Genomic DNA, 20,739 nt, shown 5'->3' with positions numbered 1-20,739 from the left:
ATGAACATTAGCAGAAATCAAGCAGAAATCGAGAAAACGAGCAGAAATCTGCAATCAAACACAATACTGAGCCTCAGACCGTAATTTTGAACTCGTTGAAAAAATTCAGGAATTTCAAACTTCAGGAAAAATTTTAACCCTAGAAAACACTAAATTGAAGAACGAAATGTCAGACCTTGAGTAATTCTATTTCTAGCAGCACCAATAATAACAAGTAAAGTAGAATAGTATATGTAGTGTAGCAGTATAGTAATAGTAAATGCTAACTGGCGACTAAATTATAATGAAATTGAACGTAGCTGATCGTTGATTGTTATCGGTGTTCCGGAAATCCTTGACAATAGACAATAATAGCATCATGGAGAAGCTTACATTACAATGAATGCGTGAAGCAAATTCTACATCATCTCGATATAGCATGTAGTCCGATCAGTGTGTATAGAATGGGTCGAACTAATTCAAATCGTGCTATGTGGATAAAAGTCACTATGTCCACATCATATTTCAAAATTGAGGTGTTGCGACACGTGAAAAACTGAATACATTTCCGGTACGTGGAGTTTACTTCCGCCTTCTTGTCTTTCAAAGAAAGAAAAAGGTTCGCGGATGTCGTAACACTCATCGTAACACCCGTAATCAAAATTCTAGTGAAACAACAAGCTGTAGAGAAAATTGTGCTTTCTCTAGTAATGGCTGTAATAATGTGTAAACACTGTTGACCGTGTAAATGATGTTATACATGATGAACATAACACTCATGCTATCGCGGGAAGCCTCTAAGAGCTTCTCGGCTTAAAGGCATCATTCCACGAATCTGAGTTGGTGCGGATTTCAGGTGGATTATTCGTATACGGGATAGTAGATTATGGAGAGGGGAATGATTCCGTCCTTTCTAATTGCCGTAAAAAATGGCCCGAAAGACACGGATTCGGGCGTTCTGGCGCACCATTTTCTACAAGGAGTTCGACTGGAGTGCGCCAGCCTTGTGCGGTGCCGCATCTTCCGGGCCGTTTTTTTACGGCAATTAGAGAAAAATGGACGGAATCATCCTCCTCTCCATAATCTACTATCCCTTACAAGAATACTCCACCTGGAATCTGCACCACCGCAGATTCGTGGGGTGATGTATTTAAAGAGTCCCTATCTTGTATTGTTTCTACCATCGCATCTCTTGATTTTCTTTTGTTACGACTTAGTGGTACCCACTGAAATCTAGCTTAAGCCATCCACAGAAATGGGACCCATGTATATTAGGGCCCTGGCGTTCCGAATACCAAATCTTGAGAAGTGATCATAGTAATAAAAGAGGCGGTGGAGTTATGCTTCTTATTAAAGTTGTCCGACTTACTGACTTCTCCCGCGTGAGATACTATCTCAACCCAAGTGATTGGTATGGTTCTTTCAACGTTGTCGAATCGCTAAAAGATAAATACGAGAATTTTCTTGCAGTTTCAAGGCCTTGCATTGATTTGTTTATTTTGATGGGAAAATTGCCTCTACATATGAATAACTAAATTCCCCCCATACATTAATTCACAGTATCGAATACATTCTTTATCTTGAAACAAAGCTATCACTTACTATTAGATCAAGATCCCCTTTCTTGGACGAATTTTAGGAGAGCACATGTGAAGTTTTCGAGAAAACTACTGGATTACAATCGCTCGGTTGAAAGAAAAATAATCGAGCCAGGTGATAAACAAGCCTTCCATGAATACCTTAATTCTCGAATGCATTCGATGCTAAAACTTGTTCACTTCCAGACAAACGGTGCTAAACAATCTGTACTGATTTTGAGAAAGCCGCCGACATTTTGAAAAATCGTTTTCATTCAATAATACCTCACGTCACATATACATTTGAGGTACTGAAAGAATTCATAGAGGCTGCAAAAAGTTGTGTTTTGTGAAAACAGACGGAAATTTCCCCAATTTGTCACTCGAAAACCATGACCAGCTGTCATCCAATGTTAGCGCCTAATTCACTTCTCGTAAAGGAAGAAGAGTTCTAGGCAAGTACCGAATCGCGAGACTTAAGCGTTCATTCTAAGCTATTGACAGCTGTTCAAAAATTGGACCAAATAACGAAGTAGAGTAATGTTGTAAGTTTGACACTGGAAAAACTAGACATTTTCAAAGCTAGAAACTTACAATATAAACTACTGTCAAGTACAGGTTGTTCGCTGAAAAATTTCTATGGAGATTTTTCACAGCTTGGAAAGTATGGCTTTTTATTAATCTTCGATGGAGCACTTTCGCGAATTTCTGAAGAGAATGGAAATTTCGGACCAACATATGATGTGGGGTACCAAAATGCTCTAAATAACCTCCTAATTACGGATGTAATGAACATTTTGTCCAATTCCGAGAAATAAGCGGAAATCCTATGAACACCCCTTCCTTCCATGGAGATGTATCCGCGGGATATCCCAATGGCAGGATTGCGGAGGTGTGAAAGTAATTAACGGGGCTCAGGCCACACATTTGTCAAAAGTAAACTCTTGAAGTATATTTGAAATCAACAGCTCACTTACTTTCGAATGGTATTTTCAAAACCTAACTTTGCTCACTTCCAAGAATTCCGACGGTTTGCGACGGATTTTGGGACACAAATTAGTAGCGTTGTTGTATACTGAAAAACAATCTCTCCAAACAGGTTTAACGGGTTATTTGGTTTAACCAAAACGAACTTTTTGAATTACTTTAGGATTGGCCTAGTTCCTTCTCGTACGCTTCTGATGTGATTCCATTCATTTCATAAAAAGATACTGTTTCCGAAGTTCTTGGACCCCTCGCCCTTCTCTTTAATCTCTGCTTCATGAGAGGAGAAGTTTCCTCAAAATTAAAACACTCTTTGGTCACAACTATTCCAAAAAGATCCACTGGTGATTAATATAACAACTTTAGATCTATTGGTATTACTTCCAATTTTGCAACGCTGTCTAAAAAAAACTTTGAAAAAGGATAGGTAATCATCTTGCTACCCATCCTATCAATAATCCAAATCAACATGGACTTCAAAACGGTAAATCCACAGTTACGGCTATGTTTACACCTTGAATTAGTGGACGCTCGATAAAGGCGCAGAGCTGGATGTTATATACTTTGATTTCTCCAAATCTTTCGATAAAGTCGCACACAACTACTAAAATCACTAAAATTTAGGCAAGTAGGAATACACCATAGAATCCTAACCTGGTTACATTCTTTCCTTTCTGATCGATCCATTCAAGTTAGTATTAATCGGAGCCTTTCTACAATTCGCAAAGTATGTGGCGGTGTTCCACAAGGTCGTGCCTTTTCACCTATTCTTTTTATAATCTACACATCTGAGCTATTACAAAAGATCTCCTCAAGTGGGGTTGGATGCATAGCATTCGCAAATGATCTAAAAATCTATCAACCAATTTGGAGTGAAAGAGATAAGCGTAAACTAAAACAAACCATTGATATAGTAAATGAATGACAACATGACGTGACGTGTCATGACAACATCCCTTTCAAGATAGCTGTCACTATCTTGGCACGCGAATCAGACGTTCTAGCACGAAAAACATTGGAAGCGTTTTATATCACGGCCAAAAGTCCTATCATGAATCGTAAAGAAGAATGCATCGCTGTGACCAACGAGCTGGCGCCATATCAGGACCTTTGCGGGTTTTGACCTACGGGGTCAGAGGCGGGGGCATCGTTACTAGTTAATACTAGCGGCGCAACTCTCACAACTGGTGGTCCGCTAACATCACGATTTCGTGGCTATCAAGGTGAGTGCTGGTCTGCTTTTCTGACGTTGCTTTTAAATAATCTGTTTGCTAAATCATATCTTGTTGTATGACGAGGCGTTTGAGGGAGTAGATTACACGTGTCTTTGATTTTTCCAGGCTCTGAAGAAGGCGACGACGCCGAAACGTTAGCCAGAATAAAGATCAATAACAATCTTGGTTCAGCTTAAGAAAGTAGTACACAATCAAACTCTACGATGCCAAGATTCAAAGAAGGTCGAACTTGGAACTTACTCAACGACGTACCAGCAAACTTCGTTCGACTCGTGAAAGAAGTCCTTTCGTTAAGACAGAAGATCGTCTCAGAAAGGCAAGCCATCCACTTCCTCCGCCGATGTTTACGATGTCACGTGATACCTAACTTTATCACAAAGAAACAACTACACGAAACATGCGGACTCGGAAAAGAAAGCCGGCAACTGCAAGAGATCGAAACCCGCATCTTGAGAGCGGCATTGAAGACCAAACAAGACCATATGTTTTCTATGCTGACCAAATGTGTGTTCAAAGAACAGTGTTGTCAACGCTTGGTGCCGGACGTTCTTTGGAGGAGAATCGTGGGTGAGTCAAAGAACATATGTGATTCTATTCGCTCTAAGGCCAAGTCAAGGCTGCAGGAGAAATTTGGCAAACTGCTAGATCATAGGCAAGGTCAGAGATCGCAGTTACCAGTTAGCACTAACCATTCGAGCCCAAACCACCAAAACTCGAACACCGCGCCAGAAAATGCACCCTTTCCACCTCGTGTGTCACTTATAGGTGATGTATTTCTTTCTAAGAATGCGCTTTCAGTTTTGGACTTAGGCCCCAGTTTCGCTCCATCTCAATCAATACGCCCCGTGATATCGCGCAAGATAGTGGGCAGCCTGCAATTGGTTCATGAACGTCTGCGATTGAGAGCTAAAGAGGAAGAGCAAGACAGAGTGCAAGAAACCTCTAGAGTCCGAGTTTTCCCTCCTATCCCTTTTCCTACATTACTGTACAAGCCACAGGAGGCAAATTCGGTGGTAGACACTAAGTTTCGCTTATTTGCTACTTCGGTTTTCTCAATTCTCTCCCGGTACTCACACAAACGCGCTTTTGAAAATCTAACACCCACACAACGCCTAGGTTTGTGCGAACTACGTGACATCTGCGCTGAGGGGAAGATCAAAATCTCGGTCAGTGATAAAGGAGGAGAATTTGTAGTAATTTCAAGTGAACTGGACAGGGCTATAACGAAACTTCACCTTACGGACAATAGTCTATACCACCCTTCATCGGCATATGAATTTTGCAGACAATATCGCCGCCTGAATAGGATATGGATAGAGACTGCAAAATCAGTAGGCTTACCAAAAACAACTATCACGCGTCTAAAATGTGATCGGCCCACCTGCCCGGTCCTTTATGTCCTCATCAAGACCCACAAGCTTTCCGCTGCCGAATTTAGTTCAAACAACCCAGGGGATTTCAAGGTTAGACCTATCATTAGCAATATTGGAGGTCCTACCGACAGAATATCCTGGTTCCTTAACACTATTCTCAGCCAGCTACTCCAGTACGTTCCAGCTCATCTCTCAAACACAAAAATGTTCATAGAGCACCTCCGCAAAGCGCGCATTGATGGAGATTGTGTCATCGAATCTTTCGATGTCACTTCGCTCTACACCAACGTCTCCATCGATGCTGCACTACAAGCAACATCAGAGCTGCTTCTCGAAAACCAGGGGACTCTTAACATGTATGGTTTTGCGATACAGCAAATAATGATGCTGCTGAGCGAATGTTTGAGATGTTCCGTATTTCGCTGGTCTGGGCAATACTATAGGCAGATTAGAGGCTTGGCCATGGGACAAAGACTTGCGCCTACATTAGCCGTTGCTTTCATGTCTAAAGTGGAAAAACCCCTACTGGAACGCAAACCTTTGTTGTACTGCCGATACATAGATGACTGTTGCATTGTATGTCCAACACAAGCTGAAATGGACTCTTGCTTCGATCTCTTAAATAAACAATCCCAGTACATAAAGTTCACGAGGGAAAAACCTAAAGACAACTGGCTGCCGTTTCTCAATGTCCAGGTTCATTTGTGTAGGGGAAATTGGAAAACAAAATGGTATCGAAAACCAAGCTGTAAAAACATTCTGATTCACTACCAATCGGCGCACCCCTGGAGAACCAAAAAGTCAGTCATTGAAAATATGTTTAAGACAGCGGCAACGGTTTCATCTGAAGCTCAAGGGCGCATTGCCTCCATAAACATGGCTAACTGCATTGCTCAGTCCAATGGGTACCCAGCAAAGGTCTCTCATTCAAATCGGAGCCATGCAATTGAGCGGCGGTGCCACAGGGTAGAACAAACAACAAAGATCCCTTTCTGCCTTCCTTTTATTTCGGATGACATGAGCAATGCAGTGCGAGCAAGCTTACGACAGGCGGGTCTGCAAGACTCAGTCAGAGTAGTGGACATACCACCTGTAAACCTGAAGCAACAGCTAGTCCGCAATCGCGCATATGACAGACTTTGTGAGACACCGAATTGCATCGTTTGTCCAAACGGGAGGCAGGGTGATTGCGTGGTATCGGGGGTTATCTACCTAATCACCTGTCAGTTATGTGGGGCTGAGTACATTGGCGAAACAGGAAGATCACTATGTATCCGCGTCAAGGAGCACCTAGACGGGCTCGTAAAATCAAAAACATCCTCCCCTTTAGGTGCTCATCGCAGACAGTGTCATGACAACATCCCTTTCAAGATAGCTGTCACTATCTTGGCACGCGAATCAGACGTTCTAGCACGAAAAACATTGGAAGCGTTTTATATCACGGCCAAAAGTCCTATCATGAATCGTAAAGAAGAATGCATCGCTGTGACCAACGAGCTGGCGCCATATCAGGACCTTTGCGGGTTTTGACCTACGGGGTCAGAGGCGGGGGCATCGTTACTAGTTAATACTAGCGGCGCAACTCTCACAACTGGTGGTCCGCTAACATCACGATTTCGTGGCTATCAAGGTGAGTGCTGGTCTGCTTTTCTGACGTTGCTTTTAAATAATCTGTTTGCTAAATCATATCTTGTTGTATGACGAGGCGTTTGAGGGAGTAGATTACACGTGTCTTTGATTTTTCCAGGCTCTGAAGAAGGCGACGACGCCGAAACGTTAGCCAGAATAAAGATCAATAACAATCTTGGTTCAGCTTAAGAAAGTAGTACACAGTAAATGAATGGTCAGTCCGGTGGTGTCTACCGCTATCAAAAGAAAAAACCAAATTTTTGAGCATCGGTCCTCATTCAAACGACAAACATTATACATCAGGCTCAACTCTTTTACAATTTAACGTAATCAAAGATTTAGGTTTTGTGATAAGATCTGACCCTGCATTCAACCAACCAAGTAACATGATCGCTTCACATGCAGCCAAGAAACTGATTAATTTATTTGTATGTCTTATGACAAACGATCCACACACTCTACTAAAAGCCTATAAGACCTATGTTTGGCCTACTCTTGAGTATGGTACTGTTGCTTTTAATCCTCATAACCTAGGAGCCATAGATAAACTCGAAAGAAATCAGAATAACTTTGCAAGGAAACTCATGATCAGATCCTGTGGAATTTATCATAATTAATGCCTAGTGCATCATCCAGAAATAGACTGCTGTTTGATTTAGATTCAGAAGAAATTCAGAAGAAAGAGGAACGATCTTTTTGTGGTTCATCAAATATGGCTCCTCCATGGTTACACTAGTCTGAAAATCTCTGATTTCTTCTCTTTTAAAAAATCGATAACACGTGGCCCAACATTTAAGGTTAACTTTTCTCCCTAAGCCATCAATGAGACAACACTTTTTCGTTAACAGAGCTGGCTCGGACTACTTAATTATGTCTAAAAAATACCCACTCCCGCTAAGCTTTCAGTTTTTAAAAAATCACTAAATAGATTCCTTAAGAAAGAAAGTAATTAGAGGTTTCTCCACTTGCATTCAGTAACCTACATAAGCACTGATTACTATTGTTTTGCTGGTGTTATTTGTGCTATTTCTTCATCATATATACTAGTACTATATAGTGTACTGCATTTGTAAACACATGGATTGTCATGTAATAAATAAATAAATAAATAAACAAAATAAACTAGTAAAATATCTTCACACAATCTCTTCTCTTCCCGGAAAGATGAAAGCAGTTGGTGAGCACCAGGGCTGATTCAAACCTCCGGTCGATCGTGCAGAGAGTGAAACCTCTTTCCGACTGCTCTACACCCGCCCACTAGACCATGCTAGCTGCATGAGATTTTGGTGAATTCGGTTCTTTCGTGTATTGTTTTATGGCGCATCTTTGGGTGTTTTCAAAATATAATATCCGTAAAATATGTGAACATCATAGAACATAGAACTATGGAGTGGAACTGAAGGAACTGAAAATCGAATTCGAATAATGAGCACTTTCTTTTGAATTTCTTCCTTGTCACAATTAGGCCTTTTCCTAATGTCATTGAAAACTTTCATTTCTCTACTTTCAATTCACAAAGTTCACTACCGAATAGAGAAAATGCCCTACCCCTGTATAGTTCTTTCTTTTCTCCTTCTTCGTTTACCTGGACTTCGAAACTTTTTACTGCATATAACCGACTAATGACTCTTATTTCTTGGTTATCTGTTATTTTAATATCCTGAATCCCTTAATTTCGCATTTAAATTAAGATCTGGTATGTCTCATGATTGGAACTTAGAGAAAAGCTCATAAACAGAGAGTGGAACGGTGTAAATGTAGCATAAGTAGAGTGTCAGGCGTTAATTAATCCTCTTGGGATGCACCAATATGTCCGACATCATTCCAGAATCAAATGAGTTTTATGAAAACACGCACGTCAAGCCTATTTGATAACTTATGAGGCCCATCGATGTATCATTTTTATGTTTCTACCCTCCCTGTCCTCGGACAAATCTGTTATAACTCAGATGGAATAGAAAAGAAATAGGAAGGAGGAAAGAGCGTGGTTGTCATGGGGCGTTTTCAAACCATGCAGACATAGAGCTCGAATCGAACCTCTTATCAGCTGCGCTATGCCCATCTTGTACCGTGGAATAAATTAACAGTAGGAAATTACGGAAAATAATGCCGGCTTTGATAGCGACACCGGAAAGCTTTAAATTAAATTGCTTGAATCTGAGTAATCATTAGCAATGCGCTGGGATTTTCCCTTTGTTTTCTCTCCCATAAAAACATGACTCATGTCAGCGTTTTGTTGGGAAAAAATCGTCAGTACGACAGTTTTTAAATCAATATTTTGATAAATCACTTACTTTTTCGATGTTTTTTGGTAAAAATTTGGGAGCTAGAGTTAAGGAGCGATCTCTTTGTGCATTAAGAAAGAAGCGAAGTCAGCTACGCAGCTGGAGAGATTAATTAGTGAGAGTTAATTAAGACTATTAATATACATCGTAAAAATTGTTCGATGCAGTAGAACGATCCAGTTCGAGGAGAACTAGTTCTTGGATCAGATGTTCCTTGAAGTTGCGACGATGTAATCATCGCTCTCGGCGTTCTCCACCGCGCCGATTTATCACCGTCACAGTCGGTTACACCTATACTTAGCAATATACATCACCAGAACGATGTTTTTATCCCATTCCCTGATAAATATTTCATCTCTGGTTTTTTTGACGGTATTTTTATACTCTTTTCGTCTGATGCGTAGCTCTCTTTTTTCAGTTACACGATATTGATTGATCTCTCCACAAAAGCCGGGATCATCGAGGTTGACTGAAACCTAAAAGAGAAGAAAGCCGATTTTTTCTTCTGTAGAAGCTTTTTTCAAAGGTCAACGCTGAATTACTCAAATTCTGCAAAATTACAAAAAATATTGAACTGTGATTTTCCAGACATTTATTTTATGTGAATCACTGCTGTAGCTTTTTTTTAAGAATTAAGTTAAATTATTTTACAATTTTTCAACTGTTTTAAAGAGTTATTTGCTAACTTTTTCGCTCGATTGTGGTCAGATACCATGTGTGTACTTAGTACCATGCGTAAGAAAGAGAATGAGAATGAAAGATTTCCTTTAGAATCATGTTTGAACTCGTAGCAAACATCTCGTAAAGATCAAGAGGGGATACAGTATGACAGTGTTTTTAGAGGCGTCACTCCACGAATCTGAGGTGGTACTGATTTCAGGTAGGGTATTCGTATACGAGATCGTAGATTAAAGAGAGAGGGCTAATTCCGTCCATTTTTTCTTAATTGTCGTAAAAAACGGTCCGGAAGATGCGGCGCATGCACGACACTGGCGCGCTCCAATCAAACTCGTTGTAGGAAATAGTGCACCGGAACGCCGCACCGGAAAAGGAACAAATGGACGGAATCACGCCCTCTCCATAATCTAAGATCCCGTATAAGAAAACTCCACCACCTCAGATTCGTGGGGTGATGTCTTTGATCAAAAACCTGTTCGAAAAGGTTGTGCTTTCGAATCGAGGTTTTCCTCTTCGAAAACCTCAATCTCACGAACAATGAAACTTCCAGTAGATCACATCGTGAGATAAGCATGATTATGACGGAAGCAAGTTACGTAATGTATTTTCACGTATTCGATGGTCATATCAGCGTTTCATTGCGCGAACGAAGCGCGATCTGCCTTTGTCCCCGCTGCCGTTTTCAGGTTCCTCCTCCATAAGACGAGATCCATTGCGCAATATTAGCGGTCGTCACTTCATTATTGTTGCGTGTGTGGTGTGGTGTGGTGCGGTGTGGTGCGGTGTGGTGTGGTGTGGTGTGGTGTGGTGCGGTGTGGTGTGGTGTGGTGTGGTGTGTATGTGTGCTGTCTCCGAATTCTCAATGCTGATCATCTACACCTTATGGTTTATTTGAATTACGTAAGAATTTCAGGATGCGATTAGCACTAATTGGTCTCCTACTGCCGTTAGTATTAACTGCCGACGCACCGCCTATATTAAAACAACTTCAACCAGAAGATCACGATTTGTTAATTGAGGGAAAGCATTTGCCAGTCAGAAGGATTCAGGTGATTGTTTCCGATTAGCATGCCTACAAGATTTTAGATGGAACCTTTTATTAGTCGGACTTATCAGCTTTTTCGCCAACTTTCGCGCCTACAATTAAAAAATTCCAATTATTTTTCCCAGTTTTAGGCGCTTTCAGTTTCGCTTTTTTTTTTTTTTTTTGAGATGAGTAGCACTACGGAAATGTCAAACACTGTGTCTGTAATCAAGAAAAAATAAAAAAAATCCATTAGTTCCTATTAAAAAAAAAGTTAGAGACACAGACTTTTTTAAAATCTTACGCCTTAAGATCCATATGATTCTGTGGAAGAAAGAGAATCTCATGACATGGCTGGATTAACAAAAGGGCTCTTTTCGAACAATCCTGTTCTACATAGTGTTGTTGTTGTCTATAATTTTTCCGAGAAAAGATTTCCGGATAACCACTTCCCTCCTTTCTAACAACAAGTCGTAACAAGCACTTTTCTTTTTTTAAATCAAAAATGAGTTTTCAAAAAGCAAACAATGTCTCTTGTAATTATGTACGCGTCTGTTCTTCCAGTGACGTACTTCTCATTTAGGCGAGAGGAGTAGTTCAGGATGAAGTGGCGGATTTTCCTACACAACCCGGAAAAACTCCATCAGATGACTACAGTGACTTTTCGAATGCGCCGTTGAAAAATGGAGGAGGTGCGTAGGGTTACATAACTTCTATATACATGTTATTGTTGAAGACTTTTTCGTGAATCCCGCTAAAAGAGGTTCGATTTCACTAGAATTTCCAAGCAAATTTATTTAATTTATAATCACTATTACGCTTCTTCCTTATTGTAGTTGATGTCTACATCTATAGATTTTTCAAAAATTAGTTGTTTAGAGAAATTATTTTCTTTAACAAAAGTCCATTGTTCTTTTAGCGAATCACCAACTAAAGCAAGTGAAGTACCAGCCGATTCCGAAAAAATATGAAATTCCATCACCGGAACCAGAGGCAGATACATCACCAGGTAACTTTTCTCTGCTAGTTACTAAAAAAAATCTCAGATGTGTTCTATAAAACCACGGTATCGTCAAAAATCCTCGTTATATCCAAGAGTACATATACATTGGATGTTTTGATCTTTAATGCGAAATCGTATGAGCAACTAAAGTACCGTGAAGCGCTTTGATTTTTGAACGTTCGACAACGGGTGCACGCTTCGCAATGTGGCTCTGCTAGTGCTCCTTCCATGCTCCATGCGCAACATGATCCATGACAAAATTACGCAAAGGACGTGACGCTCTAATGCTAACGGTAGATTTGTGGAATGTGAAAGTGATACGAAGTGATACAGCACAACTTTCTGAACGCCTTTACCTGCTTAGAATTCCCTGCTTTTTCGAATGTACGAGATAGTAAGGGGGTGTAGTGTAGCGGTTAGAGGTTCCGCTTCCTGCACGACCGATCGGAGGTTCGAATCCGCCCCAGTGCTCCCCAAGTTTCTCATCCCTCCGGGGTCAATAAATTGGTACCAGACTTGTCTGGGAGGATAAAAACACTGACTTGATACATCGGCTAGCCACCGCAAGTCATTGTATGGGCCAGATACACGTTCGTAACCTCAAACGATTCTGAATTGAAGTGAACGTGGGAGCGCATCCTAAAGTATTCTTTTGTGAATTTAACGAAATTTTACAGCAGCAGCAGAATCAAAATTTATGAAATCGCCCATCAATAAACATTATATCTCTGGTCTCTGGTAGTAGACGACTTAACGGTAGCGTGCAGTTATTCTGATTTTACATCCGAGATGGTTTTCATTGAAGATGAGCTGTATCTAACGACTGCACACCACAGAATTTGACACTGTTAGGGTCTCTTTACGGAAAGATAGGGCTAGAGGTGTAGATCACAACTTTTTCCTTCAACTAGAACGAATGAATAGGCCGACGGAAAATTCGCACGTGTATAAAGATTATGCTGTAAAGTGTCTCGTAGGAAGATTCGATCGACAATGCGGCCCCTTACGCCGATTCTCAGGACGATTAGGAAAACTCAGAGTAAATACGCCCGTACCGCCTTATTAGCGTTCATTACTCAGTAAGGTTCTAAATTAAAGACGAGCACTTTTGCGCATCCCAAACGGATTGATTAAAGCCAGCCAACGTGTGTCCTTCATCTTTCAAAGGCAAGAAAACAAGAAATCAACGGTGTTGGATTTTCTCCCAAAAAAAAAAAGATAGGTTTGCGGTGTTGATCATGGGCAAGATCACGCCCAATTCCCACTTTAATTGCACTGAACGACGACGGGAGAAGTGGCCTTGTCGATACAATTTTCCTACGAGACACCTAGCGTCGTAAAACGTATGTGGGCGCAGGCGCCGCGTCTGCTAGCGAACGGGAGAGAAGGTGGCCCATTGGTTCTCCTCCCGCTCGCAGATTATGTGCGTATGCCTGCGCTCTCATACATGACACGTTACTAGGTGCCTGGTAGGAAAACTTGATCAACAGGGCCGTTTTCTACGCCATTTTTCAGAACAATTAGGGGAATTTAGTTTGATCTCACTTACTCTTACTCGTTATGTACAACCCTATTTTAAACCCTATCTTCTTTTAAGGAAAGAACCTAGTACAAAAGATGAAAATTTTTGAGAAGTGAAAGAGAGAAAAGTAGAAGCATATTCTACATTTTTAGGCATTTGTGTGTGAAATGAAAGACCGAGAAAGTGAATTTAATAAAATTACCGCGTGAGGTGACTTTCCCAGTATCTCTCAACATATTTCTCGTTTCTTCTACCAAGTTTCATTCATTCAGGCAGATCGAGTGTCGCCAACCAGCAACCTACAAGACAGACTCAACTGATAGTCTATCAACAACCGGTAACTAGCGCCTATCATCAATTTCTTTTTATTTCATTTCCGCATCTAATTTCTTGCAAGTAGAAAATTAAAAGTGGCACAACATGACACGGAGGGAGTTGGGAATAGATAGGGATGAATATGAGCACAATCATGCTCAAATTCTGTGTCATCTTATTCTTGAGAAAAACGAGATGAGGGACGGTTTTATCGCACCTTTTTTCCCTACGAAGCAGGTGATGACGAAAGCATACACGCATCGTCTATCAATGAGCAGGATAGAATGCAGCCCATTGATTGTCTACGTAGCAGGCAGGTAAGGGACGTCTGCGCCTACACAGACCTAGGACGTTGTGAGGTGCATAGGGAATCGGTACAACAAGATCATTTCTTACGCCGTTCTTTCGGATAATTAGAACGAATTGAGCGTGATCGTGCTCACTTCCGTCAGCTACGTCTATTTGTGGTTGGTTCTCAACAACCTCAATTTCGTGGTTGCATTCAAGCAAAGTCAAGTCACACTTTACACTACAGAAGAGAAAATAGAAGCAGTACTGTAAGAATTTTAAAAAAGCTTAAAAATAAAACTGCAATGCAACTTTTGACTTGCTTGTCCCCTTATTACTACTTGCCTTACTGAGCTTGATCGGGGAAGAAGGACGATATCATCAACGTGGTGCGATTGCTCGCTCCATTTCCAAAGACTATCGTCTTAGAACATAGGGGTACCCAACTTTTCCGACCCAACTATAGCAAGAGTTCGCATAGGATCCATTTATACGTCGTTGTTCCATACTCCACAACGTCTCTGCTTTAAAGGCAGCATACCAGGAAACTGGGGTGGTACGGATTTCAGATGGAGTATTCGCATACGTAGATTATGGAGACCGGGGTGGTTCCGCTCATCTCTCCCTGAATCACTGCGAGCAGCCGGGCCCTGAATGCTGTTTTGTACGATGCCTTCTATTCCAGCGCGCCACCCTTGCACGCGGTATTATATATATATATATATATATATATATATATATATATATATATATATATATATATATAATAGAGGACGAAGAGCACCTCGGCATCCATAGGATTTCAAATCATCCAAATAGCTGATTTCTCTCCTCAACTCGGCGCACTTACCAACAGAAAACCAAAACATAGAAACATGTAGCTACTATTTTTCACCGACCTCTCAACTCACCCCCAAACCGTTGAATTGTCTGCTTTACAAAATCTACCATGGAATTCTCAGACATTTCCACTAATTCGTTATTTTGTTGCATACGGGAAAAAGATCATTAATGAGTGAATTCATTGCATTTTAGGTGCATTTCAAATGCACAGTTCGGAAGCACAGCCGATGAACATAAGAAAAGTCCATTTTCCAGCAACCACGCAAAGGCTACTACTATTTTCACTATCCCTACAACAAGTTGCCTCGACAGTACGCACTAAATCCACGATATGGCTATATCTATCCACCTCAGTATCAAAATACCGTCTATACCTATCATCATCCCCTGCCTTATCAAGGTATGTTTGTCGTTTCTGTTCTAAGATTTTTTTAAAAGCATCACCCCACGAATCTGATGTGATATGGATTTCCGATGATTAAAGATTATACGGGATCGTAGATTGCAGAAGCGGGTAGGATCCCGGTCATTTCTTCCTAAGAGCCGTAAAAAACGGCCCGGAAGATGCGGTTTCGAGCATTCCAGGGCGCTATTTTCCAGAACGAGTTCCATTGGAGCGCGCCAACCGTGTGCACGCACCTTCCGAGCCGTTTTTTCATGGCAATTCGGAAGAAATGGACAGAATCACCGTCTTCCCGAAAATCTACTGCTCCGTATAGGCAAAAGCCACCTAAAACCCGCACCACTCCAGATTCGTGGGGTGATCCCTAAACGAGTAAAACAAAGCTGCAAGAAGAAACGGGAAAGGATTGAGAATAAATACATTTTAAATAGTTTACTATATATTTTATTAGCATTTATTTCAAATGAATAATGAAATACATGCTTCGATAGACAAAAACAAGCTTCTACTCCGAGTACAGAGAGGAGTTTGAGTTAAAGAAATAAAACTATGTCTAAGCACTCCTTGCAAAGGAAGTGAACCCGAAAATTGTTTCGTATTTTTCTCGAATCTTTTATGTGTCAGTCCAACAGCCGGTGTTTTTTTGTTCATCAAGTCCATGGATTTTTCCCACAACCAGGTGGGAAAGCATCAGCTCAAATGAGCCTTGCTTTACAGCACTTACTTTACCATACATTTGAAAATTTTCGCTGTTTGGAAGTCATCTTTTTGTGCTGAAAAATTTCAAATTTCTTTCCTCAAAATTCCATAAAATTTCGAAGAAAAGACCGGTTTTCCGTACAATTGGGACAACTCAACTGTGAGAATTGTGACAATTAGGACTATTAGAATCCTACGTATCCTAAACTCTCATTTCTTCTTACATCATCTAATTCTCACTGGCACTTGAAAATCGAATTTTTTGAAATCTTGCGCATATTTTTCCGATTGCTCCTCTTTCGATTAGTCATTACCTCTTACATCATTTAAATCTTAAAGCTTTTGGGCGTTCGGATGCTCTTCGTCAGCATTCGGCCGCTATTTTTCTCCTAATCTATTTTTCTCCAACCGTTGAAGATCGGTACTTAAAAAATTGCTCTTAGTTTGAATGTTATAGTACTTTCAAAAGTCTGCTCCGTTCCTACTTTTTTCTATATCTACAGACCCCTACAACATCTACCGAAGCGACCCAGTCTTTAATCCCTATGCCACAGCAGGAGCAGGATGTGGAGGATCGTCTCCTTGTGGGGGTTATGCTGGAGGTTGTTCTTCGTTTTTTCACACTTTCTATTCACAATCTAATGTATGTTAATCAGGATGTGGAGGCAGTTCGGGCGGATGTGGAGGAGGATGTAATGGTGGAAGTGGTTCAGGCGGATGTGGAAGCGGCGGTGGAGGATGCGGTGGTGGAGATGGTAGGCGAACATCAGGAGTTTAGTAAATGTCCTCCGCCAACAAAATGTTTACTTTGAGGATGTGATTACAACGATCACGAGGAGGATGGTGAAGGATCAGAAGAAAGTGAAGAAGGAGGACGATCAGGTGAATGCTTCAAGTCATGTATGAATTACTTTGTTGTTCGAATGGTTCGAGCAGACTAAAAAAAACTTTTTACAGGATGCTACGTCATGATATTTTTACTTGCCTATGTCACACAATTAAATACTTTTTTCTTTTAGGAGAGGCCCGTATCAATAAAAAAGATCCTTTAGAAGATCTGGACCTGGAAGATTTGGAAAAACTTGGGAAAGGTGAAACTAATTTTTCTTCCTTTTTCGAAGATGACAATCTATTGGTTGGGGGTAGAGAAACGTGGATCCAGAATTTAACTTCCTTTTTTACACTACAGAAATATTTTGTCGCAGTTTCTGTTTTACTCTGATCTAGAACCTGGATATTCACTCCGGATTCATTACGAATTGCAGCGGAAAGTACGAGAAAGTCCCAAAAACATTCGCTTTTAAACTATCTGCGCGATAACTGCTTCAAAAACGTATTGTCCTCCAATAAAACCTTAACAATTTTTATTTATTTGTATATTCTGAGGCACCACAAAACATTTACGAACTTCTTAGAAGTATTTAATTTAAGAAAATGATATTTTAAATTTTTAGCCGATAATCCAACTCCTATAAATTTCAAAACTTTTTATAAAACTCTTCCATAATTTGTAAGTTTTTTACATTTAACTGCTTTAAAGTTTTGTTAATTCTACAGCAATTTTGAAAATATTCCACTTTTTGTATTAGAGTGAAAATGGCGAACTGAGCGAATCATCGTTGAAAGAGCGTGTTAAAGTTCTCAAGGACTTGTCCGGCATTCTTGAATAGAAATGGGACATAATATATAGACATATTATAAACATTTTTACTTTCGCTTTAAATTCTTCAAAAGCAACGTCTGCATGGATTCTCTTTGTCTTTCTCTAAATCTGTATGATTAAAAAGGAGTGTTTTTGGAGTGGACACACTTTTTGAATGAAATCCATCCGTGGAATGTTCCCATCCATGGAAAGAACAGTTTGTTCCTGGGGATTTTTTTATGGTGAAGCATTCATAAATAACTGTGATTCTGTTTTTGTACGACAAGACTTTCGTTTCAACTAAGTCTGTATTTATCCGCCACTCGTCTGCTATATACACGCTTTCTTCCTGATGACAATTATTTATTTATTTATTGAAAACACCTACAGGTGTGCCATAAAACAAAAAAAAACAAGATGGAAGAGAGCTCACTAGAACTTCGCCTGAGTTTTACAAGACTCTGGCCCTTCAAAGCATAAGGGGAGGTGGGTTGGCAGGACATGCTCCTGCTACAGAAGGTGAGGAATCCTCACGCGAGATCCTTTTCCCAGACCCAGGAAAGACACGGTGTCATAGTCGGCTCCAGACACGGGTGGCGCTTCGCATGTCGACTGTGACTGGCCGAGACGACATAAGTGCGATGATCCGTACGATGTAAAAAATAAATTTGAATCACAAGGCAAATACAAGATCGCTTTTAGTCTATGTATACGATCTTAATAGCCAACTGGAGGTAAATCGTCTACCCTCGCGATTAGCTGACCCCGATTCATCTCATCATGAAATTCAGGAGATTTCCCCGTTATACCTCCTCCGTGTCTCCACCTCTGCCTCTGAGTGCACTACCATCTACTCCTTTTAACCTCAGCATGTATGAGATTATTTCTATACATTCACATAAAAGAAGCTACACATAAGTATAGGTTATCTAACTAATCCGCGCTCAGAAACACAGATAAGCTGCCTCTAATCCATACATGCTTTCAATGACAGAATATCAAGAAGTGGCAACACTGCTGCCTGAAAAATATCACCCATATATAAAATGATAAGTGATATATAAAGCTATACTAAAAGGGTTCGATAGCTGTTCCACCCCTCAGAAGCCATGTGCCTCCTGCCTAAAACGAAATCGCAGTGAATGAATCCAGTAGTTTCGAGGCGAATGCAGATGTCTGACCGGTGTCTTCACCACGTAAGCTCCACCAACTAACAGTTGGAAACTGTTCGATTTGATTCTCCCGCTTTGCACTTTTTACTCTAGGAGCTATATCTAATCTCCCTCCGTATCTGCGCCGGTTAAAGGCTTACCTACACAAGATCGAAAACAGTAAACAATATCTGAGATCCATCTATAGTGACTTTCGATTGATAGAATATCCTATGTTCTACGATAATGTGCTCATTCGTGATCGACAGAATAAAAGAATGCAAATTCTCTTTGTAGGTAGAATAGCTAGAAGAGAAGCGAGAATTGATTATTGATTGATTTTGAGAATGACCAAAATTGTTTTCGACCTTTATTTGTGGTTAACTTCTGGCACTTTTTCCTTTATGAGGCCATGAGAGACTAAATGCCAAATGGAATATCCGTCTAAATTAATCAACCTTTTCACGGAATACTGTAAACTTTGACTCAGCAGTGATAGAAGGTCAGGACTATGTCTGTTTATATACTGCAGATCACTCAAAAAAAACCCGAGGATTTTCTCCCCAAAGATTTTCATCGCACCGGGGTCAGTTGATCCGAGCCAGGCTCGCCTGGGAGAATAACGACACTGACCTGAGAGATCGGTTAGAACTCAATGTTATTGAGCGCAGGCTGAACACAAGTTCATAACCTCTACGATTGTGAATTGGTGTCGAACGGGGTGGCGGATTCCGAAGGCGTTGATAAACTCTGGTCATTTTTCATTGCCCAGTGCGCAGAAAAAACATTGTCAGAGAAATTGGTTCAGTGCTCATCGTAGTTTATGTAGTTGGAGGGAGCTAGAAGTTTACGAACGTGTCCTACAAATATTAAAGGATAAAATGCACTGCGTTAATCTTCACTGGATGCGCCTACGTGTTCGGCTTGATTTGAGAGCCGTTTGAGGTTTATGAACACGCCCTTAGAATGACCTGCAGAAGTTAGCCGACTCTTAAAATCACTGTTCCTATACTCTTAGAGAAGTCTGGTGCCAATTTATCAACCTCGGAGAGATGAAAGGCTTGGTTGGCACTAAGGCAGATTCGAACCTCCCACCGACCCTGCATAGCTGCAGCAAAGCCCGTTATCGACTGCGCTACACCCGCTCCTAGCCTCTACAATAACTTTTTAGAATGGGATAGCGGGGTAGTGGACCACACAACACCAAATTTTCCTGATCCCGACCATATAAAATGACCTTGTGACTTGTGCCGCTAGTCAAAATCCGCCGAGGTCTTGCGATGCATCGACCTCGTTTGTTATAGCGATCCACCTGCCCTTCCATTACATTTATTCATATCCATGGATCTGATAAGGTCTATCATCTGATGCTTAAATAAAAATTTGCCCGATACCTACAAAAAGTACCTCAAGCAAAAGTCAAAGCACCTTAAAAATCATCAGAAATTTTGTGCAGCGAAAACGTGTCTGATTTAGAAATAATTCATAAATAATAATAATAGTAAATCATAAATAATAATGAGTGAAAATAATGTAGAAATAATAATAAATGAATAGAAAGGAATAGAAAGAGGAATAGTTTAGAAATAATAAGTTAAGTCTTCTTGATGCTGAACATGTTCTCGGAGGAATTTATGCGCCCAGTTTCGATGTTCGCGAACAAGTACATAGTTAGTAGAGATTGCTAAAAACGTACAAAGCTACGAACTTCGCCTTTGTTTCCGGAATTAATGATTGGACTTTCGGATCGTGCCCACGATCTTAAAACATCCGCACCTGGTAGAATATCTATACAAATAGATCAATATCGTAAAACCCCTAGAAATATCAAGATACGCACTTGGCCTGGTTTTTATCACCGGACATAAAAAGCTCCACGGTTTCTCTTGCAAAGAAAAGCAAACGTGCTCGTCTGGTGTCCATTAATTACTTGCTAAATGATGAAAGGTGATCAACTCATCCAGAAGACCTCATAATTTATTTTTCTTCTTCTTTCAGAGTGATTGAAAGCATTCTTTCAGTCCTATCCTTTGCTTCCACCGTCTCCATTAGATTATTATTCTTTTTCCAGGTGAATCATCCGAGAAGTCCGATTCATCAAGGCGATAA

At 40.5% G+C, this 20,739-nt stretch overlaps 2 protein-coding genes across 3 annotated transcripts; both read left to right on the top strand.

Moving 5' to 3' along the window:
* Nucleotides 1-3,978: 3,978 nt before the first annotated feature.
* RB195_009301 (uncharacterized protein) lies at nt 3,979-6,678 on the top strand (the record flags this gene model as incomplete). Its single annotated transcript, XM_064189801.1, has 1 exon — nt 3,979-6,678. One exon carries the CDS (start codon nt 3,979-3,981, stop codon nt 6,676-6,678), a length of 2,700 nt encoding a protein of 899 aa, XP_064047384.1.
* Nucleotides 6,679-10,654: 3,976 nt separating this feature from the next.
* RB195_009300 (uncharacterized protein) lies at nt 10,655-20,739 on the top strand (the record flags this gene model as incomplete). Of its 2 annotated transcripts, XM_064189800.1 has the most annotated exons (11): nt 10,655-10,789; nt 11,348-11,456; nt 11,684-11,773; nt 13,562-13,626; nt 14,928-14,945; nt 14,991-15,135; nt 16,341-16,439; nt 16,494-16,592; nt 16,651-16,719; nt 16,857-16,928; nt 20,702-20,739. In XM_064189800.1, the coding sequence occupies 11 exons, from the start codon at nt 10,655-10,657 to the stop codon at nt 20,737-20,739; spliced, it is 939 nt and encodes a 312-aa protein (XP_064047383.1). The 2 variants fall into 2 exon arrangements, with proteins under 2 accessions (XP_064047383.1, XP_064047382.1); XM_064189799.1 differs by lacking the exon at nt 14,928-14,945.

This window comes from Necator americanus, chromosome III (genome assembly GCF_031761385.1).
Source record: "Necator americanus strain Aroian chromosome III, whole genome shotgun sequence".
Lineage (NCBI taxonomy): Eukaryota > Metazoa > Nematoda > Chromadorea > Rhabditida > Ancylostomatidae > Necator > Necator americanus.
The sequence above is the reverse complement of the archived record's forward strand: the minus strand, read 5'-3'. Positions and strand labels throughout refer to the sequence as shown.